This window comes from Zonotrichia leucophrys, chromosome 10 (assembly GCF_028769735.1).
Source record: "Zonotrichia leucophrys gambelii isolate GWCS_2022_RI chromosome 10, RI_Zleu_2.0, whole genome shotgun sequence".
NCBI lineage: Eukaryota > Metazoa > Chordata > Aves > Passeriformes > Passerellidae > Zonotrichia > Zonotrichia leucophrys.
This window is the reverse complement of record NC_088180.1, coordinates 10051769-10076849: the sequence shown is the minus strand read 5'-3', so window position 1 is coordinate 10076849 and position 25081 is coordinate 10051769. Positions and strand designations below refer to the sequence as shown.

The 25081-nt window shown below is 39.5% G+C and overlaps 2 protein-coding genes across 3 annotated transcripts in view; one reads left to right on the top strand and one right to left on the bottom strand.

Moving 5' to 3' along the window:
• GALK2 (galactokinase 2) overlaps positions 1–535 on the bottom strand; it is a 46628-nt gene extending 46093 nt beyond the window's left edge. The window contains exon 1 of the mRNA XM_064721854.1: positions 378–535. Within this exon, the coding sequence (XP_064577924.1) occupies positions 378–430 (53 nt within the window). The 5' untranslated portion in view covers positions 431–535. The remainder of the gene's footprint in view (positions 1–377) is intronic.
• Positions 536–1979: 1444 nt separating this feature from the next.
• COPS2 (COP9 signalosome subunit 2) lies at positions 1980–24162 on the top strand. Of its 2 annotated transcripts, none has more exons than XM_064721855.1 (13): positions 1980–2165; positions 11528–11641; positions 12697–12774; positions 13358–13483; positions 14760–14870; positions 14987–15064; positions 15922–16096; positions 17115–17293; positions 17434–17486; positions 19568–19665; positions 21411–21493; positions 22584–22642; positions 23408–24162. In XM_064721855.1, the coding sequence occupies exons 1-13, from the start codon at positions 2112–2114 to the stop codon at positions 23550–23552; spliced, it is 1353 nt and encodes a 450-aa protein (XP_064577925.1). In that variant the 5' UTR covers positions 1980–2111; the 3' UTR covers positions 23553–24162. The 2 variants fall into 2 exon arrangements, with proteins under 2 accessions (XP_064577925.1, XP_064577926.1); XM_064721856.1 differs by having other exon boundaries at positions 1984–2165; positions 14781–14870.
• The last annotated feature ends 919 nt before the right edge of the window (positions 24163–25081 follow it).

Sequence of the window (25081 nt, the reverse complement as noted above, 5' to 3'; positions counted from 1 at the left end):
GAAAATGATGTAGGCGAAATGATGAATGACTAAATGAATGAATGAACGAATGAATGAATGAACGATTCCTCCTGCAGCCCCAGCGCCACCCTGCGAGGGGCGTCAGGGCGGATGTGGGTCAGCGTCAGGGATGCTGTGGGTGGAGAAGGGGCCCGAGGCAGGCGCGCCCCGGCCAGCGGGAGCTTCCCGAGCAGTCTTTGGTCGTGTCAGGGAAAAACTTGCGGAGTGTGGACGCGACGAGTCCACACCTCCTCGCACCTCAGCCCGGAGCATGAGGACGGGCTTTCCCACCCATCCTCCCACCCCCCGCGGCCGCCCGCGCACCGCCCACCCGCGCCGGGATAAGCGGCGGCGGGGTCGGGGTGCGACCCACCCACCTGGGCTGCTCCACCAGCTGTACCGGCACGGCGCTGGGGCTGTCCCCCGCCATGGCGGCGGCACCGCGGGCCCGGCTGAGGCGGCTCCGGCGGGGCCGCGGTCACGGGGCAGGCGAACGCCGCGTCCTTCCGGGCGGCAGCGCTGGCGGCCCGGCCCCGTCCCGCCCCGCCGGCAGTGCTCGGCCCTGGATACCCCACGGGCCGCCCGGCCTGGAGCCGCTCCGCCCTCGGCCCCGCGGCCGCCACAGCCCCGCTGGGACGGGGACGCTGCTGCGACGTGCGAAAGAAATGTTTGGGGGTTTCCGGTATTCCTGCCGGGGCTCCTGCAAAATGCACGTGAGATGAAAATAATGGACAGTCGCATCCCTCATGGCCTGGAGGGATGGGTGTCTCTGTCCCCGTGTTTTGTGCGGTGTGTGGTTGCTCCAGCTCCCCTCCCAACAGGCGGCCTCGTGGCTCCTGTTACCCTTGGATTAATGGCTACGGATACTTGCAAGGAACTGAGCATTTCAAAAGTGTTCGCAGGCTCACTCACTCAGTGTTCTGGTGTATATCTTTGTCCTTTTTGGTATCTGTATTACTGTTCCTCATCCCATTCTGGCACCTTTAAGTGCTCAGACTGAAGGAAGCACAGTAATAAACCTCATTGTGGGTTTTCTGAGGTAAAATATTTATTTCACCCTTAGTACAGTTGCAGAATACAAACACAGCTTTTTAAAGACTTGTCAGTAGCTGTAGGGGAAAAAAAACAAACAAAAACCCACTGTCAGAAACCGTAACAGTGTAAAATGACCAATAACAGGAAAACCTGGAGACCTAGTAAATATTGTAGATGCATCTGTGTGTCTGTGAGAAGCCCAGGCCTTGTGGAGATGGGAAAGCAGAGCTACTCACTTGGGGGTTTTGCCTCACTCCGTTGAAGACAGCAGCAGAAATTAGCATGTAAAAATCTTTATAAAGCTATTGCTTTACAAGGCCTGTGGATTCAGAGTTCGGGCCTTTAAAACTGCTGCTCTGGTATTATTTGTTTATGGTAAACACAGCCCAGGTAAACTCAGCAATACTGAGTAAAGCAAAATGGAGCTGAGCAGTGGTGCTGGTCACAGCAACAGGCCGAGCTTTCACAGAATGGGTCAGGGTGGAAGGGACCTCTTCTTGAGACTGAACAGGCCTGGCTTCCTTAGCCCTTCCTCATAAGAGATCTCTCCAGACCCTTGGCCAATTTACTAGCTCTCTGCTGGACTTGCTCTAGGAGTTCCATAGCTCTTTCCTACTGTAAAAGTCCTAACTGCACACAATACTCCAAATGCGGCCTCATCGAGGCTGAGTAGAGGGGCAGGATCACTTCCCTCGACCTTTCCGGAGACGCGCCAGTCACCAGACTCGCAGCCTCCGCGGGGAACCCGGGCTGGCAGCGCCCCGCCGGACCCACGGCAGGCGGCCCCGGCGCCAGCACGGCGCACTCCGGGTAGCGGCAGCGCCGGCCCCGGAGGTTCCGGCGCGCAGTGACCAGGCCCCGCCCGGTCGCCGTTGCCAAGGGCCGGTCGCTAGCAGAGGGAGGGAGCCGGCGGCGGGGCGGCGCGGATTGGGCTCCGAGCGCCCCGGGCCGGGGGCGGGAGAGGCGCGGGCGGCAGCGGGTTCCGGGCGGAGCGGAGCCACATTGGGCAGCGCCGCGCGGGCTTCTGGGAGAAGGGGCCGTCCCCGCCGCCGCCCCCCGCCCGTCCTCCGGCCAAGATGTCTGACATGGAGGATGATTTCATGTGCGATGATGAGGAGGACTACGATCTGGTAGGGCGCGGGGCGGCGCGGGGGCTCAGCGGTACAGCCGGGGGTGCCGCCGGCGCGGCGGCGCTGCGGGCCGCTGCTGGTGCGGCCACCCGCCGCAGCGGCCGCCCCGCCGGGTGCTGCCCCGGCAGGGAGCGCGGACATCCAGGATGAGTTTCCCTCCCGAGGAGGAGGATGCGGGCAGGGGCTGCGAGGGCGGGTGCTGCTGTCGGAGCAGCCGCTCGGCCGCCTCTCCGCGGAGAAGCAGGCCAGCCCGGGCGGGCAGGTGGATAGGCCCGGGCTGGTGCCCCGGCCCCGGGCTGGCCCCGGTGTCCCCGCAGGGCTCCCGCTGAGGGGAGGGCTCGGGCGCGCTGCCTCCGTCCCTCTCTCCTCCTGCCCCGGCCCGAGTGTGGGCACGGAGTGAAGTGATAAAGTTGCCCGCCCTTCTCCCCACCCGCGATGGCGAGAGGCCCCTGGGGCAGATACCGTTCGTGTGCTTGTGTGAGCCACAAACTGGGGAAAAGTAGGGGGAAGAGAAAGGAGAGTGAGGAGAAATGGCCTCACAGCCGGTTTCTGATCCAACGCGCCGAAGGGTGCGCTTATTTCTAACTTTTTGTCTTTGTAGTGTTTGTAACCTTTCTACCACTCCCTTTTTGGTTTTAATTGTAAGATTTGGGGGTTTTCGTGTTACATTTAGTTAAATGTTAACATCAAGTTTTGTCCTAAGCTTTTAAAGTTTAAAAATTGCTGTTTGTCTGATTAATTATATTTCTATTGCCCTTACGTTATATTGGAGCTTGAGGTTTGCTTGTTTGGGTTTTTTTTCTTTTCTGAACTTTGATTGATTGATTTAGAACTAGAGACTTTTTAAAAAAAAAACAAAAACTGTATGGTAGAAGCTTGAGAGTCTATTTAATTAATTTCAGCTAAACCTGTGTTTACAGTGTTGCAGTTACACTGAAAAACTCCAGACACTTGCTTCTGGAAGACTTGCTCTCTGACACATTATTTGATAGTCATTGCCGCTTAGGAATTCACTTAAAATGTTTACCTAATTTTATTTGGAATAGTTTCTGGGCAGTTTTTGTTAGGAACTGCTTAGAATGGTTGGATGACAGTAGACATAGAATAAAAGCATCTGCTTTTGGTTTTGAGGGTTCTTTCCATTCATGTAAGAGTGCTTGCTTGACAGGCATTGACATGAAAACCCTACGAGCTGCTCGTGTCACTATTCCAAAAACTGTTTGTGTTCCCCTTTCAGTCTATCAACGAATTCACATACTGTAGAGACAGGGTTACTGAAGGAAATACACAGAGACCATTAAAAAACATTTTGTTCCAAAATTAATTTCCATCATTTTTATTAACACTGAAATTTGTGTCCTGATGTGAAATACTGTGGTGTTCTTTTTCCATGTAATACAATCAGAATTCATGTTCCATATCCTTCCATAACATCAGAGCTGGGCATGTAGAGAAACCATTGGAATTGCATTTTTTAAACCAAACAGATGTGAATAAAAGTGCAGTTCAAACTTACACTGCTTTATGTCAGTTTTCTCCAAGAATAACTAAGTCTAGTGCTTTTTCCTGTGTTTGTTTCTTTTGAAGTACTTTATTTCTCATTGGAAAAACCTTCCTGAAACACCTTGCTTGTGGCAGATTTCCACTCCTGACTGGGGTTACTTTTACTGGAACATTTTCATTGTCATTAATTACCCTTAGCTCAGACCTTTCAAAATTTTTAAAATACTGCTTGTAATAATTAGGAGCACATTCATTTTTTTCTTTTCAGCGTGTAACACCCATGTAAAGCATCAACTAGTACCCAAGCTTCAGATTTTTAAAATTTCAGTTCATAATTGATGGGGGGAAAAAACCCAAGAGTTGAAGAGTAAAAACATTCCAGCTAGATTAGCTTCAGCATTCTGGGACTAACAAACCATGATTGACTGTTGTTTTCAAAAATGCTTGAGACTGTAATTGTAGTGTTCCACAGAACTGTTTCAGAAAAAACTTAAGGGCCCTGAAGATAGGGCCTGATTCCTTCCTTTCATGTTGGTAGCTTGTTAAATTAAGAGAAGACTGTGAGGGGATTCTAGAGTTGAGCATCACGGCTGCTGCAAGAGGCTTTGCAACAAAAGAATGAGTACAAGACATAATACTCCTATCAGTGCAGAATTGAAAGTAAAAGAGCACATGTGAGTGCTGTGAATAAGAACCAGAGGAAAAGCAGTGATTACAGAAACAGTCAATGAAAGAAGCAGCTATTTTGTCAAAATATGGTGAAAGTAGGTTCAGGTCTCCCAGGGTAGCTGCCATCATAACAATTGCAGTGAAGACTCCCCAAAAAATTAATTTTGTCAGCTTTTATTAGAAGTGATTATGGCTGTTCCTCTTCAATGTGCACTTGACCTGCTGATTATGTAGAGCCAGTCAGTTAAATTTCCTTAAGTATGCAAATGTTTCACACTTGAACTGAAATGTGAGCAGATATTCCAAAGTCCCAGATCTTTCCCAGCTTCATTGTGGAATTTTATATAATTAAGTGTAATTACTACATTGTTAAACAATTGAAGACTATCCAGGTTGTATTGGATTGTTTCTGTTTAGTTTTTCAGTAGGTAAAAAGTCAAAGTTTTACATGTAAATGACCTCAGCTACTCCTACAGAAATGGAGTTTATTCACTGGAGTCTTGGTATCAGGAAGAAATTTCATTTATATTTGTGGGTGGATGAACCTAGATTCACAATTTGCTAGTAATGTGCTGTGACAGCTTTGATTATAACATGAATTATTCCACTTTATGCTTCAATGAACAGAATAATGTTTACTGGTCATTATGAAAGCCGCTCAATTTTAATTTTTAGTTTGGTGCTGCTAGGTGCCTTTCATGATTTCAGTACAAGTTATTTTTACTAGATCCAGCTTGAGGGTGGAGAAGTACAAAGAGGGAAGGACCATTGTAAATTCCATTTTTGTTTTCAGTCTGGGACAAAAGACTATATTTAGAATTGACTTGGAGGCTAAACTCAGTCTTCCTTCAGAAATTGATTGTTCCAGGCACAATGACAACACATTGACAGTTGTTGTAGTACATCTACTGGTTTACTTGTTTTGTTTTAAATAAATAAGGAATCTGTGGTGTTCTGAATGAGTCATTTTAGTGTGTTCTGAAATGCAACTTTAAAATTAATCCGAGGAAAGACTGGACAAATATATTTCCAAGCTACTGGTCTTTTTACCTTACAAAGTTGTATTGTTGCAGTGACTTGTGGGAGATCTGTAACAATTCCAATGAGCAGCCATCAGTTTGCTCCCTGGAGGTGGCTGCAGGTTCATGAGGTTGGCACAACTCAGATGCAGCAGCATCCCTTCGGATTGCTGAGGATTTCCTGTTTTGGGATATGATGATATTGGGACAAATGCAGCCTTACTACTCATTTCAAACTGCATGAGTTGGCTGTCTCTTTCTTCCCAACAGAGTGAAATACAGAGTCCTTTGCAAAAGGAATTTTTGTTTGTTACCAAACTTGATAAACAATCTCATCAGTAGACAGAGACATTATTCTGTCTTTTATTGCTGGATTTTAGTAGATACAGTTGAAATTTGATGTGGATGTTGTCTCCTCTTCCCAATTGCTCATATTTCATATTATCATCATTTTATGAAATACATATATATGTTGCAAACAAGAATGTGGTAATGCTGCAAAAACAAGTATTCATATCTAGGGAAGTACCAAATGAAGCGTATCCACTTGGCCCTCTTCTGTTTCTTAGTGGAGTTTAATTACGGTAGTATGTGATTTTAAAAAAAGTGTACTTTACAGAGGACATAGGACATACTGTTCTCTAAATTAGTTATTGTTTCATATTTTATATGGATTCAGCATGTGTTGTGATATTTTTTATGCATTCTCTTCAGACTCGTCTTCAAACACAGAATTAATATATTTGAGGCTTATTTTGCTCATTACCATAATGTCTCAGAAGGAAGTATTGAGGCAAAAACCCTGAGAATAATTAGTCAGTAAATTCCTTCTATCTAAACACTGACTAGTGCTGGTAAGTTCTGGTTTTTGTTGGCTTCTTTTGACAGTTATTTAGGGCTGTATTTAGAACGGTGCTCTCCAGGATCTGATATGCAGTTGGTGTTAGAGACATAAATCTGTCTGTTTAACACCAAACTTAGGTCTAAGTTATGCTGAAAACTGGACTTTGAGAAGACTACAGAGCTGCACAACAGAGGTAGAAAGAAAAAGCACTTTTTTGCTGTACTCTACATGTCATAATATCAGGTTTTTCTTTCTGCAGTCTCCTGTCTCATTTCTGTGCATCTTCCAACTGAAAAAAAATAAATAAAACAAAGGCAGAGCACTGTCTTTCATGGAACTCTCGTGACGCCATTGCAAATCGCTGGTTTCACAGACTTCTGTTCCTGGTGTCAGCCCTGGTGTGAGCCAGCAGGCACGGGATGACTTGCAGAGCTAGGGAGTAGCAGCAGAACAGAGACCTGCAATGTGAAGAAAAAGAAACCAGGACTCCCAATGCATGGCTGAGCTGCTGCAGGCTCCTTCCACAAATCACACTCTGGTTTTACTCTCAGGATTTGCCTCTGTTTTTTTCCTCTTTGCTATTTTGCATTCCAGTCTGATTGCTGTCTTTCTATTCATGTGCCTGGATACCAACCGGCCAATGCAGGTAGAACCTGGTAGTTGCTGCTTGTCCTGGTGCCTGCAGGTGAGGAGGAGCCAATGCAGAGAAAGTTGTGCTTAGTAAACCGCATAATGCCATGGTTATGAAACAAAGTTAGCTGAAGTAAAACCAAATTTGTACCAGAATTGCTCTCAGAAACAATTGCACTTCATAAAAAAATTGAGTCAGTCAAATGGATGAAATTTGGTAAAATCACCAGCAACTGACAATTAATAGTAATAAGCATTTCAACAATGTCCTTGAAAGATAATTTTTTACAGAAATAGAACTCTTTGTATTGCCTTTTTTTCTGGGAAGTTGCCTGTATATAGCTGCTTTCCCCCTACTCCTTTTATTAAAAAAGGTTTGTAAAGTAGGAATTCAGTTCCTGTAGTGATGGCAAATGATAAACGGAGCAGCACAAGTTTAGGTAAGAAGTAGATGTAGAAATTAGAGAAGTGCTTCAGGCAAGAGGGGAGACCAGAAAATTGGTAACAACAGTAGATTTGACAAAATACTTGTATCTTTGTTTTTGTTCATGTAGAACTTTAGCAGGTCAGTGTGCCACTCTAACAGAATGCCAGACGTGTACATTGAAATGTCACTGATACACTGTTACAGTCTCGTGTCCCTGGCCCTGTTCCGGCCCGAGCTCAGGGGCCGCGATAATCTCTGGAGGCCACATTGACCCAGCTCCTGGCACAGTTGTCAGAAAGCAGCAAGGAGCTGAGCAGCCCAGGGCCCTGCCTGCTGCGGGGATGGAAGGGGCAGGCCGGGAGCAGCCAGGGATGGATAGGGCAGGCTGGGAGCAGCCAGGGATGGAAGGGGCAGGCCGGGAGCAGCCAGGGATGGAAGGGGCAGGCCGGGAGCAGCCCAGGGATGGAAAGGGCAGGCTGGGAGCAGCCAGGGATGGAAGGGGCAGGCCGGGAGCAGCCCAGGGATGGAAGGGGCAGGCCGGGAGCAGCCAGGGATGGAAGGGGCAGGCTGGGAGCAGCCAGGGATGGAAGGGGCAGGCCGGGAGCAGCCAGGGATGGAAGGGGCAGGCTGGGAACAGCCAGGGATGGATAGGGCAGGCCGGGAGCAGCCCAGGGATGGAAGGGGCAGGCTGGGAACAGCCAGGGATGGATAGGGCGGGCCGGGAGCAGCCCAGGGATGGAAGGGGCAGGCCGGGAGCAGCCCAGGGCCCTGCCTGCCGCGGGGATGGAAGGGGCAGGCCGGGAGCAGCCAGGATGGGAGGAGCCGGAGCGCTGGGTGCTGTTCGTGTGCCTTTGCTGCTGGACACTCTGCAGATGGAGCCGGGCACTGAAAAGGATGACTAAAGCTGACTCGGGTGAATTGACTTCTGTGTGTGCTCATTTTAGAAGCTGAGGCTCAATGTTTTAAAGCTGTTTACTAGATAAAATTCTATGAAAATATGTAACATAATAAAGGCTGCTTAAATAAATTGGTTTCTTGATACTAATTTAACTTTTATTAAAACTGTTTGAAAGAACGACGTTCCAGACAGAGTAAACTCCATCAGAGGTTTTATCTCTGTTACAATTGAGCTACTGTAGTAATTTCTCTTCCTCCAAAAAGCAATGGGATGGCTTAGGATTGAATATAACTGATTATATTTACAACATTAAGATTTTCAACATAGCAATGCTTTAATAATATCCTGATTTATTTAACTGCGTTTTTTCAAGCTCTTACCAGGGCTTTCAAATTTCTTGAGTGGTGATAAAAACCCCAATTGTTTGTTTTGATGATCCTCAGAGGAAGGAAAAATTCAATGGGTTTCAAAGAGCAATGGGTTTCTGTGTAATCATAGTGCCCTTTTTTTTCATTTGTTCTTATAATGTTCATGTTCATTTAAAAAATATCAACAGGACCTTAGTTTTAAAAATTCCTAGGCCTCTTACTTTTTTTTGCATCAGCTAGAGATAAATTATATCATCCAGCTGCTTTTATATCTCAGAGTTCTAATTAAGTATGTTCGTCACTATGCAAATTGTTAGGTCTGGATGCTGTAGTGGAAATTTTTAGAGTTATGTAGAAATCCTATTAGTAAACCATATATTTCTACCTGATTTGCAGCAAACTTTCTACCTATAAGGTTTGAGGTTCCTGTTCAGGCAGGAACAAGGGGTGTTGAAAATGAGGGTGAGGAAAGAATAGGCTCTTGCTATCTGAATTTATTGTTAAAAGAACTTTTCTGTTTTCAGAACTGAGAAGGAAATTCATCTTTTTCTTAATTGGAACTTTGAGGACACAGCTTTATACTTTCCTCCTTTTTTGCTTTTGGCAGAAGCTTGATGTTCTTGCATTTGTATCCTAGTGCACTTATCCATCTCTGCATCAAAAGAAGACAGAGTGCTTGTCCTTCTGAATATCAGCACTGGCATGATGAGCATCAGTGCTTGAAATAAGATTCAGTATCTACATTGCTGATCTTTGGGGTTTTTAACATTGTTTAAAGATTAATGGCATCCACTCATACTTAGTTTGAGGTTTTAAAGTTTTCACAGCCATTAAGTCTAAATATGTCTTTTTTTAAATAAACCACCTTACATTTTCTGGAAGTAGGAAAGCCTTATTTCCATTGCAGCTTTGAGTCCATATCATCCTAAGTCTGATGCACATAGGCATCAAGTGAAGAAAAAAATATAGCTGTGAAAATGTAAACCAGTACTTTTTATGAATTTCAATGCATTTCCGCTGGGGGGAAAATATCAGTAGACTTAACACTTCTTTATTATGTATTAATATTATAAAATTATCTTTATGGGATATTTAAGTAGCATTGAGAAAAATCATCTGAAAAAAGGCTTCCTGCATGAATCCACATCCAGAATCATTGCCAGAGCTAAGATGAAAGTTCAGATGTTTCTGGCTTGAGGCTAATGGAGCACGTTGTCTCCTAAAAGGAATTAATTTAGTTTGCTTTCCTTTTATCTTTGCAAACAGACACTTCTGCCAAAATTATTCCCCATTGTCCAAGTTAAGCATAAACAAGACATCAGCTGATTACACATATCTTAAATGCTTTGTTGTTTATTTTTGGCAGCCTGTGTGTATAAGGTGCCCGATACAGCTGTAACATCAGGTGTGTACCCATGGCTGCTCCACTGGAGTTGGATGGATAGGATAAGGAGTTTACAAAAACAAGCCAACCAAAATGAGAGACTGCCCAATTAAATAAGACACTTGCTTCCTGTTTTCTTTGCTGTTTTCAGTATCATGTTGTTATAGTTCTGTGGGAATTCAGAAAACAGGTTTGTGGAATTCACAAAACTTTTCAGTCCATTCATTCTCACTAATGATAGTACTTTGTTGGGTGAAAATAAATACATACGTGGGCAACTTGCCTACATGTTACAAATAGAAGCATTAAAATGCAGAAGGACAAATATCTCAAGCACCATGTTTATTAAAACTTGGTTTGACTGTGGGCTCCCATAATTAATTTTTGCTTTAGAACTTCAGTAAAATTAAACTTTGAGAGATTGCTTGCAGTGCAGGGAGGAGAGAGCTAATTTAAAACTTTTGTCTCATCTTTTTTCATTCCTTCCTATGGTTTTGGAGGAGTCCATTAATAGTAGGAATATACAAATGAACAAAAGAATAAATGTGCCTGACAAAGTACAGCAAGAGTAAAATCCACCCTAAAGGAAGGAACCTGACTGTGCATTGCTTATGTTGGTGCAAGGAAAGTTACTCTGACAGCAGCAACTTTGAGATTTAAACGATTCTGTTAGAACAGTTCATCTCCTAATAGCCAAAATCCTGTTCAGAGAAGTTAGCTTGAAAATGCAGAGGTGTGAAGTGGTTTTGAATCATGTAAATATCAAATGAAATTATTATTTGAGCTTTATTAGTGTTTTGTAATTTGGACATACAGCATTGTCCTTTAGCAGAAGAAGATAAAATATGCAGGGATTTTTCATCAGAAGTAGTCTCAGAGTACTTCTTAAAAAATTAAGTAGCAATTGTTAGAAGTAAATACTTCAGTTTCTTTGGCACTAGTGTACATGATGGATAATTATTTGATTAAATTATTGTGCCCCAACATCTTTGGCATAATTTTTAGCATTTTCATAATCATCTCCTGCTTCTCAGGGCAGAAGCAGCTGGTGTTATTGTCATTATTCTTTTTTTAAATTTCCTTAGACAAGGATGAATCGTTATGGCATAGAAAGGCAGATGATAGAGACATTCATGGAAGCATTTGCTACCCTCCATGGCTGAATCATCGCTTGCGTGGCAGCTGACCAGAGCCCTTTCTGTGGCTGCCAAAGGCTGCATCACTGGGTGCCCTCAGGAGGAGCAGTGGGCAGCGTGTTCTCCCCCTCCCAGAAATGCCTTGTGCCCTTGGGCCTCTGTGCTGAAACTCCAGCGCTGGCAGAATTTCAGTAATACAATCTGTACTTGTCATAAAGGTGAAGTTGGTGGAGCTCTGAGTTCATGCATCCAGAAAGAAACCTGCTGGCAGCAAATGTTGGTGCATGGGGAGTCTGGCCTGGGAATGGGAGAGAGGGAGAATCCTTATGTGGGCCCGTACCTGTTCTGTGCTCTGAAACCAAACACGGCCTGTTCAAACAAGCGTTCTGTGCCAGCTGGAGTGATATGTATTACTAGTTTTCAGCAGATTTTTTTTTCTGATTATTTTTTTTTCTCTGATTATTAATTTTTTCTTGAAATGTAGGAATATTCGGAGGACAGCAATTCTGAACCAAATGTGGATCTGGAAAATCAATACTACAATTCCAAAGCTTTGAAGGAAGATGACCCCAAAGCAGCATTAAGCAGTTTTCAGAAGGTTGTCTGTCTTTATATTCTATCTCTTCTTTTTTATATTAATTCACATTTTAAAATATTTGGTACCATTTGAGTTATTCTCTGAAATTTTAAGAGTAGGATTTATTTTTTAAATTACTAATGTGCTAAGTTTATTATTGAGTATCTTAAACTCCTGACTGGCTTTCAGGATCATTCTTAGGGAGAATAAATAGGACATGGTATAGTCTTATCACAGATTTGACTTTTTAATCTTCAGGATTTACTAAGTTAATTAAACAGGTCTAAATGTGTTTTCATGCATCAACAATAGAAACCAGATCCATTTGGGTTTTTTAAATGAAATGGTGTTTTCCCCAGTGTCTTATGTAACATTATATTTGCTTTGCTATCTGATTCCAAAGCTTTAAATGTATAAATACTAACTAACACAGTTTCTTTTGTTCCTCTCAGTTTTAAAATTTTAATGTTTGCACACTGCTATGAGAAAGCAGTATGTTAGATGCAACTTTTTAAAGAAAAAATAGATTTTTGCATTTCTTTCCTCATTTATAGTGTACAGCAAAACTATGTACATGACTTCAAAAAAAAAAGTTTCTAAAGTTTTTACTTACAAAACATTTCCTTGCATTGTTGCATTAAAACCTAGAAGTGTTTCTCCTCTGTGAAGGAATCGTCTTCATAGTAATTCAGAAGAGCTTTTTAACTTAATTTGGTCAAAATTTAGTTGCCTCAGTTTTGCAGGAGGTGTTACAACTATTTTTGCTTACATGTTTATGGAGTGGTGTTAAAATTTAGTGTTTGGCATTAAAGGGTTTGCTGTTAGATGATAACAACAACAGCAACAATCAGGTTCACCCTCCCTATGTCAGCTAAGTTGTGAACACTGAGGAGATTGACTCTCACTTTTTCAATACTACCAGGAAAGAATAAAATTGAAGAACAGGGCAGAGTCAAACATTACTTTGTAAGGAACAAAGTGGGAGGGAAGGGCACGTATGGGATATGTGTATTTTAAACAACTCAAGTTTGAGTAAAGCTTTTATAAATATTGTTTTTAAAATTCTTCTTTTTCAGGTTTTGGAGCTCGAAGGCGAAAAGGGAGAATGGGGATTCAAAGCTCTGAAACAGATGATTAAAATAAACTTTAAATTGGTAGGAATTACAGCTATCACTTGGGAATAAATAGCATAAATATGTATTTGATCCAGAGATCTTAAATTAGTGTTCTAATTTATGGCTATGACAGCTAAATCTATCAGAACTTGCCTTTTGCAGCCTTTAATGGCTACTACAGATATGGAAGGGAAATGCTGTGGTGTTTGCAAGACAAAGGCGAAATGGATGGGAAATAACTGCTGTAGGCAGCTGGTGCTCCATGAAAGTGTGAGGCTCAGGGGTCACACCACTGACAGTGGTCATGGTTCTCTGTGTGTACTGCACCAGGACAAATCTGGGAAAAATTTATATGCTGTGTATGCAGCCATTCCAAAGAGTTGTCTGGCCACCTCTGTTTTCTTCATTGAGATGAATATTTTAATTGTGTGTTTTATGCAGTCCTGAGCTTATTGCTGATTCTGCAGGTTATGGATAAAGTGGTGATATGAAAGTTTTAATAGCAACCACTACTGCATTGTCTGTCTTTAAGCATTTTTTTTCTCCTGTATGTAAACTTGCAAGATATCTCAGTTTCAACAATTAAGACAAAAATTCTAATGTTATTTTGTTTTTCTTTTAGACTAACTTTCCTGAAATGATGAATAGGTATAAACAGCTATTGACCTACATACGGAGTGCAGTTACAAGAAATTACTCTGAAAAATCCATCAATTCTATTCTTGATTATATCTCGACTTCCAAGCAGGTTGGGTCATCAATTATTTCATCTTCATAGTTTTCAGTTTTGCATTTTTAACTGTGGACAATTTTTATGTTTGTTTTGGGCTTTTTTGATCTTAATAGAGGAATTTTGAGTATTCATTTGCTGTCATATGTAAAAATATATTTCCCACATGTAGTGGATTCTGTTAACACAGATCTTCATAAAGTTGTCCTTTTTTGGCAACATTTACCTGAAATTTCTATTTTTTTTTTAGCATAGCTACACAATAGAAGTACCCTTTCAAACATAATTTTTAATTAAATAATGTGGGGGTTTTTGGGGGGGGAGGGGAAGGGGAATCTTTGCAGTGAAGTGTTGGTGTGAAATCCTGCCTGTCCAGTGCACTGTGCTGGTGAGGTTCATGTCCATCAATGCACAGCCCAGCTCCTCTTGAGTTGTTGTAGAAGCTTTACAAAGAAAAGGAAGCTCCCTCACTGACTGCCTAAAGTAGCACATTCCTATGGAGGATCATTGGTGATCAGTGCTGAGTCCTTGGTCATTGTCACAATCCTGCCACTCGTAGAGGTGGAACTTGAATGCTGGGTTACTCTGAGGTCTAAAGGATTGTCTCAGACTGTCCCTTCTTGGCAGAGCTCAGTGGCTCTGGTTTGTAGCTGAGCCAGACCTGCAGGGACAGTCTGGAAGTCTCAACTTAATGTATAGTCACAGATTTGTTATCTCCAAAGGAACAGTGGCATGAACAATACCAATGCATTCTTTGTAGAACCCTTGTAAAAGGTAACACTCAGCACTTTAATTCCCATTTCAGATGGGGTTGTTTTGGTTTTATGCAAAGAATTATTTTGATGCACTCAAGAGCTTTCTTCCACTCAGCATTGCCACTCCAGAAAGAAGAAGACATCTTCTCCTTTGACCATATTCCTCTTTTTTTGTAAAGCATATTTTCTTTTTGATATGTAAATTATTTTTATTCTTTTAAGTGGGAACAATATTGCCTGTGTTTGTTACAAAACATCAGAGTTCTGTGCCTTGGTTATATAAGATGGGTTTTATAAGGTGGCTTTCATTTTTCACAGATGGGTACAAATCTTAAAATGTGAATACTTTTTAATTATATCTGTTTCATATAAGAAAAGGTAATGTAGTTAATTTGGTTATTTTAGAAGCTGTTTGCAGTTTAAATGCAAACATAAACTAAGATGCAGATACCTTTCTTATTTTGAAGTTCAAGCATGCACTTTTAGTTTGTTCAGATTGACTTTATTAACAGGTACAAATTTGCTGTTTACAATTATAGAATTCTGATTTTTTATGTCAGATGGATTTGCTTCAGGAATTCTATGAAACAACACTTGAAGCTCTGAAAGATGCTAAGAATGATAGATTGTGGTTTAAGACAAACACAAAGGTAAAATATATAACTTCCTATTTTTTGCTTTTCTTTGACACCTTCAGCTAATTCTTATAATTTATAATTGTGAAATTTTAATAGACCTCAGTACTTCAACTTTCTTTTCATTACAGCTTGGCAAATTATATTTAGAACGAGAAGAATATGGAAAGTTACAAAAGATTTTGCGTCAGCTGCATCAGTCATGCCAGGTACCTTTATATTCTAAATCACTGTCCCTTAGTAAACAACATTGATGGGTTTTTTTTAAATATATCTGTTGTTGGCCTTTGAGGCATTTTGCTGAGCTTTAGTACAGAGGGAAGAAATACTGTGTCTGATTTTATTTGTTATCTGCTTGGTAACATGAATAAAAAATGCTAAGTGCTTTATTCCTTTCTTAGAGATGATTTTTAAAAAATTATTCATGATTGCTGATTGGGTTTCTCTTCAGGTGCAAGGATGAGAAGCACATATCAATAATCTATAATGCATGAACATTCATTTGAAAATATAGCAAAGATTCCAAGTGAGCTTTATTCAAAACTGAAAGTGCAGTTGTTACTTTCCCATCTGGAAGGGGAAAAAAATAAATTACCAATGCAGTCTGCTGTGCTTGTTTCTGACACTTTTCCTCCTTCAGTATGGAAATAGGTTACAGATATCTGGGAAATGGTTCTGTTAGAAGTAGCAAAAAAGTCATATGTGTTTTTTATATATATATATATGTGTGTGTGTGTATATATATATATATATATATGCATTTGTGTCAGTCATTGTATTTATATACTGAGAGTGTGGCTTAAGGAATGTGGAAAAGAATTAAAGTTTTGAGAAAAACATTTAATAGAAAATAATGATGTTTTAAATAAAGGGCTTCAAAATGTAGCCTGTGGTAAGTTCTTTGAGTACTATGTTTTCTCTTAGTAGTTACATCAGAATTTCAGGAATATCCTTGTTTTTGACAGGAAATTACTGAGAGTATTTGGTTATCAGTATTTTACTAGTATAAAACTGAAATTGCTGTTCTCTTAAAATTTCACAGTATTTATTACTTAATCTGTCCTAGACTGATGATGGGGAAGATGATCTAAAAAAAGGTACTCAACTATTGGAAATCTATGCTTTGGAAATTCAAATGTATACAGCACAGAAAAATAACAAAAAACTTAAAGCACTATATGAACAGTCATTGCACATCAAGTCAGCCATTCCTCATCCACTGATCATGGGAGTTATCAGAGGCAAGTTCATCTTGAATTTTTCATTTGTCTTCTGTTGCAGAGATTTGTTCCATGAAAATCTGATAACCAGTGGTTTTTTTCCAGTTCCACCTATAGAGACAGAGGCTTCTGGAGATTCAGTCTCATCATTTTCTTCTTGCAGGACTGCAGCTCTGCAGTTTTGGTGCCCAGGTACCAGAGGCACTGGTCAGAAGGGCAGGACAGTTGGCTAAATAACTGTTAGGAGAGAAGCAGTAGAAAGACAAGGGGAGGACTTGCTGTTTGACACCAGGGGAGGCAGCGAAAGAAGAATGCAAAGGCATCTGCAGGGCATAAAAACAAAGGCTTGACAGGACTGCTGGCAGAAGGGACTGCTGGCAGAAAGGCTGCTGTTCCTGCAATCTCCTTTTATAAATTTGTGTCTTACCTCACTAAAACTCAGCAGGAACCAAAGGGCTTTAAGATGTGTTTGAAAATATAATTCATTATCTGCAATAATGAATTGTAGTGGAAGCAAGCCGTGTGTCTTGAAAAAAAACAGCTTTCTTCAGAACATTGTTATGCCTTCCTCCTTTCCCTGGTGTAGATGCTGCACAGACAATCAGGCAGCAGTGGGCACTTCAGAAATAAAAGGATACAGAAAGTATTTCTCATTTTTTCTGTGTGTTTTTCCTTAACAGATAGGGAAAATTCCATAAATATACAAAGTCTGTTGCCACTGAAATGGAGATAAATTCTATCTCAGTTTTTGCAATATTGTAACATAATGGTGATGTAATTATTGGCTATGAGGATTAGTGTTCTTTAAGTTCTATGGTGTAGGCTGGGTTTTGTTTTTTCCTCTTTGGAATGGGTTTATTCAAATGGCAGTGCTATATGTTAAGGCCTTAATGCTTTTTTTTCCTAATGATTTCTGAGAACTAAATCACTTCTGAAAATGTTTCAGTAATCTATTTAGAAATAGCATGGAACTTGAGTACAATTATTGCAGCCAGCAACAAGCACACAGTGTTCCTTTTCATCTGTGTTTTCTTTTCAGAATGTGGAGGCAAAATGCACTTAAGAGAAGGAGAGTTTGAAAAGGCACATACTGATTTTTTTGAAGCATTCAAGAATTACGATGAATCAGGGAGCCCCAGAAGAACCACTTGCTTAAAATATTTGGTCTTAGCAAACATGCTCATGAAGTCTGGAATAAATCCATTTGATTCTCAGGAGGTATTTTTTTCTTTCTCCTTCACACACGCACCCACCCCCCATCCCCTCACCCTTTTCTGAATATATAGAGAAATTACCCAAAGGATGGAAATGGAAAAAAAAAATGTGAATTTGCATATTATGCTTTCTGTTCTGTGTAGGCTAAACCATACAAAAATGATCCAGAGATTCTAGCAATGACGAATTTAGTAAGGTAAGATTTTAATTTTTTTGGAGAAGGGAACAAAATAATAAAAAGAAAAAAGATATACTGTCTAAACTTGAAAGGGAACGTTTTTAGAAATGGCTTTTCTCTGCACCCTTAACACAGTTATTGATAAATATTGGGCAAATATTCAAGGATTGTTTTTCTTTAGAAACTAACTACGAGTGACCATAGTATAGATGCCACACTATGTGGGGGTATCGAAGCTGTGTACTTTTGCCACTTTATGGTGGGACAAAACCCTCTTTTCTCCCCTTAAATAAAGTTGTCCCATCTTGTACTGCAACTGGTCTTTTTGGGCTCTGGCTGATTACATAAGAGAAATTGAGTTGAGTGACATCTCATACCAAAGCCAGTAGAATAATTTGCTGCATGGATATATCATGGGTTCCTAAGTTAGGAATATGAAACTTAACGCTCAGTGATCTCCTGTATCCTTCAAACAAGTGAAAAATCAAAAGAAAGCCTCATTATCTCTTAGGCACCTCGTTACCTGTACCTCACAGGCAACTGTGAGAATTTCCAGTGCATGAAGCTCATTAGGTCAATGAACTGAGGCAGGTTTTGTACACTGGGTTTTGAAGCTCACCTACTGTGTCCTCTCTGGCCTGCCTCTGCTCTTTTCCCATATTTTCCCTCCATAAGAAGTGATGTCTGCTCACATTTTGAAACAGTTGATCTGGGTGGGAACAAACTGCTGTGATACTGCTGTTGTGCTTTACCATTGTATACATACAAATTGTTTCTGAAAGTGAGGACATTCATCCATTACTGACATGGTGATTGAATCAATTATTTGGCAGTTTAGTAAGGGATTATTTCCAGTAACTCCTTCCACTTTAGATGTGTTTTTTTCTAATTCACTGTCATAGTTTCATGTGAATTTGAGGCAGAAGGAACTCCAGATGGTCTTACGCAATCTGATTTTATTCATGTTTCTCATTTATATCTTTTATCTTGACATTTGAGTATAACTCCTTCTTTAAAATTAATAACACAGTTAAAGCAATATTGATAAGGAATGTGTGATGATAAAATTAATTTCAAATATTACAGTTATGTTTTTAATCCTTCCTGTACTCTACAGTGGGAACTTGCATGCTTTACATATGATAAAAAGACTTATGAAATAAACAATAAAATATACAGAAATGCAATTTCTTTTATTATGAAGTAAAATTTACTGGTTTCATGTGATACAGTCCATGCCACTCACATAACTATTTATAAGCTGCTTAAGTTCTGCCTTAATAGGCCTTTTTCTTGGCCATTTTAATAACAGATGAATCTTTTTTTGACCAGTTTCAAAACAATCTTAGAATGTACAGAATATGAAGGACAAATAGATGTTTTTATTAAAATGTTTGATGTTAGTATTTAAACAGAAGTTGAAAGTTTTGTTTTGAAAGAATGTTTTTCAAGAAAAAGTCCTTTCTTCAGAGGTTGAAGCTCTTGGCCTTTAAATGACACTGTGGTGGCACCTTCTTTTTGCAATGCTTTCTTAGATGACAGGATTGACTCATGAAAGGATATATACACAAATAAGCTATAAATAAAAATCTAAAAAGTAATATTATGCCAAAATTAGTGATGAATAATCCTGGAAGTCCGTATTTCTTTCATCTTTCAGTATTTTTAGCATTCAGCTTAAGCTGGACATTGTAGAGACAGCAACAGCCCTGTAGACTCTTTTTAGCTCTTATTTGTTCCATAAAGTATGACTTCATGAAGCCAAAATTCATGTAATGATACTTTTCAAAACAGGGTATTTAAGAATAGCTTCTTAAAGTACAAAAGTTTTTAAACTAGAGTGCACTTGTGGAACAACTAAATGTTCATACCTTCAGTAAAAGTTCAAACTTCAGTAAATGTTGCTAAAATTGAAACAGGAGAAAGGTCATTTCTGCTGCATTTCATCTTGAAATCGAGTTTTTGCATATAAAGGTTCTGAATAGAAATATTTTCCACCAGTGATTAATACATGTTTTTTTAGAAATTGTGGAACATAATCTTATGAGTCTGTTTTACTGTTAAAATGAATAATTCAGTCCCTTGGTTTTTTTCTGAAGTGCCTATCAGAATAATGACATCACTGAATTTGAGAAGATTCTGAAAACAAATCACAGCAACATCATGGACGATCCCTTCATAAGGGAGCACATTGAAGGTATTTTAAAGGCTGTTATAATCATTTTTGTTTTCACTACTTAGTAAGCTCCTTTTTTTTTTCTTCCCCACCTTGGTTTATTTTTCTTTTTGGCACTGAGTTCCTTGTAATTACTTGTGGATTATTCCTTTACAAGTTATTTAGAAGTTGGTCAGGGCTAACTTGCATCCAGGCATGTGGCATGACTGCAAAGATATGCAGAGTTGATGGAGAAAGTTCTAGAGGAGTGGATATTGTAAGATATCTATGGTGGTGTTAAGACACTTGAATACTTTGAATATTGTTTTTGGAATAGTGAAATGAGAGCAAGCCTCATCTCTGAAGGTGGTTTGTATGAGTCTCACGCACTTTGATGTTTGCTAGGTTATAATTTACTGCTTCAGATTACACAAAATACATAGACAGTGTAATGAAGGTTGCACTAATAAATATATAGTAATATAACATATTAAAAGATGCATACTTTTCATTTCTATCTTGTAAACAATAGTTGGAGTTATAGTACCTCTACTTAATAGAATGGGAGCACATTAACACATGCCCTTCTGTTCCATTAATGTGACAAAATAAAGTTACCTCACCCATTTTTCATGTATCTGAGAATTGAAGAGTCTCTTCACTTGAATACAGTGCTCAGTTCTTCAGCTAACTGTTGTTTTTCAAGAGTGGGTCTGACTGTGGCAGTGCAGGATCATTTAGCTGGGTAGTTATTGAAAGAAAAGAGTTAAATCCAGAGACCTGGTTTCCTTATACTTGTTTGTAAAAGAGAACAGGGCAAACAGCAGGGGAAACTAAATATAACCCACTGCTGCTGTTCCATGTGGACTGCTGGTGAGCTGCAGTCTTGGGGGGAGACTTGGTAAGATCAGAGCTGGATGCTCATGGAGGAAGGTGTGCCAGAACTGGAGAGCAAGAGCAGGAAGCTGAATTAAGGCATTGAAGGGAATTGAGTGTCACTCCTTATATGCTACTGATGTCTCACCACGTTCACTCTGCAGTGATACACAACTTGTTCATGGTTATGTTTACATACCTTGCCTCGTTGTTTTAATCTCCATAGTTTATTGAGACACATAATCTGGTGTTCAGTGGTATATTATTATATAAACAGTCCTTGTTTAAACAAGTAAAAATGGATCTAGGGGTTATTTTCTCTGTTAATTTATAATTTATGCTTTCATTTTATCCCAACTGTCTTTAAAAAAACTACTGCACTATTTTATCTAAGCAAAATGAGCCTTTCCATGCAGACCATTTTATACAACTTCAGTTCCTCATTGTAATTACACCATTAGGCCCTGACTACACCATTAGGCCCTGACTTTTAACTTTAAATGTGAATACTCTCTATGAAGTTAAATGCTCAGACATTTTAAATTGCATGGCTTTAAGCCCCTTTTCACTTTTGTACACAGCAAACATTCTAGCCATAAATTAGGGGGCCAGACATACCAGGCAATGATTTTTATGATCTATCCAGTTAACTTGAATAAATAAAATTTTTACCAGAGAACATGTTGCTCCATGTTTGAACAGTTTTCAGCTCTGTCTGTCCACCTTCAGAGTTCCATATTGCTTGGATCCCTGGAAAAGGAGGGTCCTTGTTATTTTGCTGGGCTTCCCCACCCACTGAATTACACTAAACACCATGGTCTTGGAAGGTAGCACCTTTCTGTATGGAGTGGTATTGCAGCTTTATTTCAATACTGTTGTTTTTACACTGTTTGTGTTTTCTTCTCTTACAGAGCTTTTGCGAAACATCAGAACACAAGTGCTTATAAAATTAATTAAGCCTTACACAAGAATACATATTCCTTTTATTTCTAAGGTATGTGTCAGTAGCCTTGCATTTGCTTAAGTAAATTATTAAGTGTGAATAAAAGCTTTTAAATAATTTTTTTTTTTAAATAAAAAAATTTGCTTCCAGAAATAGAACATCTGAAATACACTCTAAACCATAAAGTACTAATGATGCACTTGCTGGCAGCTTTGCAGTGCAAAAGTGTAAATTTCAAGTGTCATCCAACTGCTTATTATAATATGTACTATGATATACTTCTAAAATACTCAACTACCATATTCTACTTGGTGTAGAAAAATCACATTTCTTAGGAAAAGTATAAGAAGTGAAATTTGTATAATAAAAATGTAATTATGAACATAAATTTTATGTACATAAAAATCAAAATTTTAACCTCTTTTGCTCCTAAGCTATGTTCACATATGTAGTTACAGAACTGTGGTAGTAGAACAAACCAAGTATTACCATAGAATCCCTGATTTCACTGCCTAATCCGCAAAGAATGAAATAAAACCCCAGTGGTAATATATGACTATTCCCATCTCCTGTGGGTCTGTGATTTTGCCTGCAAAAATTCACAGCATTACAAAATACATCATGAAATATTAGGGATGCCTGGTTTTTTATGCTTAAATTCCTTTTAGAACTTGGTATACTTGTTTTTGTTAAGCTAGACTTAACATTTGCAGAACTTGCTTGAGCCAGAAGATGCAATTATGTCTCTAAATGGTTTTGAGTGGAGATCCATTCTTTTCTGATAATTATTGTCTTATTTTATTTCCTAGGTTTTTGTGGTTGTGGTTTATTTTGTTGTTATTTGGTTTGGGATATTTTTTATCTGTTTGTTTTCTCAGTAAGTCAGTAAAGGAACCCATTTCTGGAGCTTCTATAATTTTGCTTTTGCCTCTTTAGTTTTTTCTGAGAGGTTACTGGTCTCTTGATTCTTGGCCATGTGTCCTTTGGGTGGAAGTCTTTTGCTTAATTGATCATTACTGAATTGATACTTATGAACAGTAAGAAACAGGTTAAACTAAATTCTGTATATGAAAATAAAGATTGGGGGGTTTTAATGTTGCAGAACATAGTAACAGCATAATGAGTTTTATTTTTGTTTCAGGAGTTAAACATAGATGTAGCTGATGTGGAAAGCTTGCTTGTGCAGTGCATATTGGATAAGTATGTACCTGATTCTTGATTATTGATTTTTGATTACTTTAAAATAATCAAACTGGAGAAGTGGCAACAAAACTATTTTGGGGCATTGTGATAATACTGTTTGATTCTAGAAGTGAAAGGTAACGGTGCTGATTTTGTATTTGCTTGGTTTCTGAGCAGTAAAGTATGTTTGAAGGATGGGAACCAAGAAAATTATACAGGGAGCATCTTCTTTCTTTAAATATTAATTAAATAGTGAATTATTATAAAATTATGAAAGTTGTTATTGTTAGTAATTGCTGCTTACACCCATGAATATTTTTGAATTCATTTTCAAGTTGACAGATTGGTAGTCTGCTCTCTTAACTAGAAAAATTTAACTACAATTTGTAAAACCTATTTTTCTGGAGAGTAACTTGTTATAACTACTACAAATATATAATACATATATACATGGGCTTGTATTGTTTGACTTCACATAAATCTCCATTTTTCATGATTCTTTGACTTTCAAGAACTGTTTATGTCATATTGCTTCAGACTTTGTGTGGGGTCATAGCCAAGCAGATAAAACATGCATTGCCCAATGAATTAGTTGTTTGATTTCCAGTCATGATGACAGCTTAATAGGCACTACTGCCCAGGACAGTAATTATAAAAGTGCTGAATTCTGAAATGGACTTTGTGCCTCTCTTGTATAAGCCCTCTTCTTTTACCTCTGATTCATTGTTAGCTCCTATTTCCATGTCCATTAGCAATTTATAGTTTTTATTTATTTGCTCCTAGCACTATACATGGCCGAATTGATCAAGTCAACCAGCTCCTAGAACTGGACCATCAGAAGAGAGGTGGTGCACGTTATACTGCGTTAGATAAATGGACCAACCAACTAAATTCTCTCAACCAGGCTGTAGTCAGCAAGCTGGCCTAACAGAAACCAAGCTTCTACAAACCTACTTAAGGCAACTGTGCAGTGATGTAAACCTTAAAAGAACTGGGAATGGCAAAACTACTGTCGGTTGGTGTGCCCTGAAATTATTGGAGTTATGGCAGAAGTGCTTTTTTGATCAGCTGGTTTGTGTTTTGCTGCTGCATTTATCCCAAGAAAAAAACAGCTTTAATCTCCAGAAGAAAACCAAAATGCCACGGGATTTATGCTGTATTGACATCTTGCCCTAAACATACAACATCCTAGTAATTTGTCAAGGGGCAATTAATGACCAGAGAGAAGATTTTTGTCATGATTTTAAGTACACTGACACGTTACTGTTGGTTAAATTTAAACATGTTTTACCTGCAGAAATTCTCTCACAGAAATAACCTGCAATAACTTGAAATGCTACCCTTTTGAACACTTCCTTTTCTCATGTATAAATTGAAATGTTTGCTGCATTTTGCAAAATGTCAATTCTCCAAAAATGTGTCCATATATTTCTGTACCTGCAGTGTAGTAAAGGTTTAGAAGAAACCCCATAATTATAGTGGCATACTGTCACTTAGGTTTCAAGCAGCAAAATAAACAGTGCAGTTCAGAAATTGTACAGTTTGTTTCTTGATGTGCTTTCATTATACTTGAATTTCACTTGTGTTATTTTTAAAAGAAAATAGGTATTACTCAATCTCATCACATTTGTGAAGGACAATATGGAGATTCTAAGTCTGACCCCCTTGGTATGTGTGCTGTTGATTTTTCATTTTATTCCCCTTGAAATAGTGAAACATAAATACTAAAGAGCTGACATTTAGCAGTGTTGCTAACTAACTTTTAGCTTCAATATGCCAAACTATTATCAGTCTAGGTATGTTGGTGGGTATTTGGCATTTCTCAGGGATATTCTTGGTTTTCATTTTGCTACTTTAAGAATAGAGATTTTCCATGCAGCTCGGTGGGAACAGAGATGCAGACCCTGATTTTTCTCTCTCTTTGCCTAATCTGTGCTCTTTTTGAGCAGATCCAGTGTACAGAAAATGACACAATGTGTGTATGTGTGATTGCTGTGTATGCAGTGACCCTGCTGGTAATGGAATCTGTTCTGTCCCAAGTGTTTGAATGCACAGCAATCCCTTCAGAGCTGCTGTTCCCTACCACAGTATTGCCACGTGCCTTCTGTGGCCTAAGATTTTGGGATCACCAGATCATTTTAAAATAAATAAAGTGTTGACCACAGCAAATTTTATTCCTGTAGCAGATTGGAGCTGACAGAAAAATTCTCTTGCAGGTCTCAGAAATGTAGTAAAAAGGGTGAAATTTTCCATAAATGCAAGTATTCCAGTTTAAAGCAGAGAGTAGTGGGTGATGGTACACAAGCAGTGCCACACACAGGCATTGTAACAGTAAAAGGAAAAATCTGTATGTAGAGTAATTAACAACACCTCAAAAATAATGAAAAAGTCTAATAAATTACAAATGTTCATCACATACATGAAAGGCAGCGTGGTAAACTCAATGTTCTAGGGCAG

Coding starts and splice junctions, on each gene's coding strand:
- COPS2 (XM_064721855.1), top strand. CDS start 2,112: ATGTCTGACATGGAGGATGATTTCATGTGCGATGATGAGGAGGACTAC. Junction 2,166..11,527: donor ATGAGGAGGACTACGATCTG/GTAGGGCGCGGG, acceptor CTTGAAATGTAG/GAATATTCGGAGGACAGCAA. Junction 17,487..19,567: donor GCAATGACGAATTTAGTAAG/GTAAGATTTTAA, acceptor TTTTTTCTGAAG/TGCCTATCAGAATAATGACA.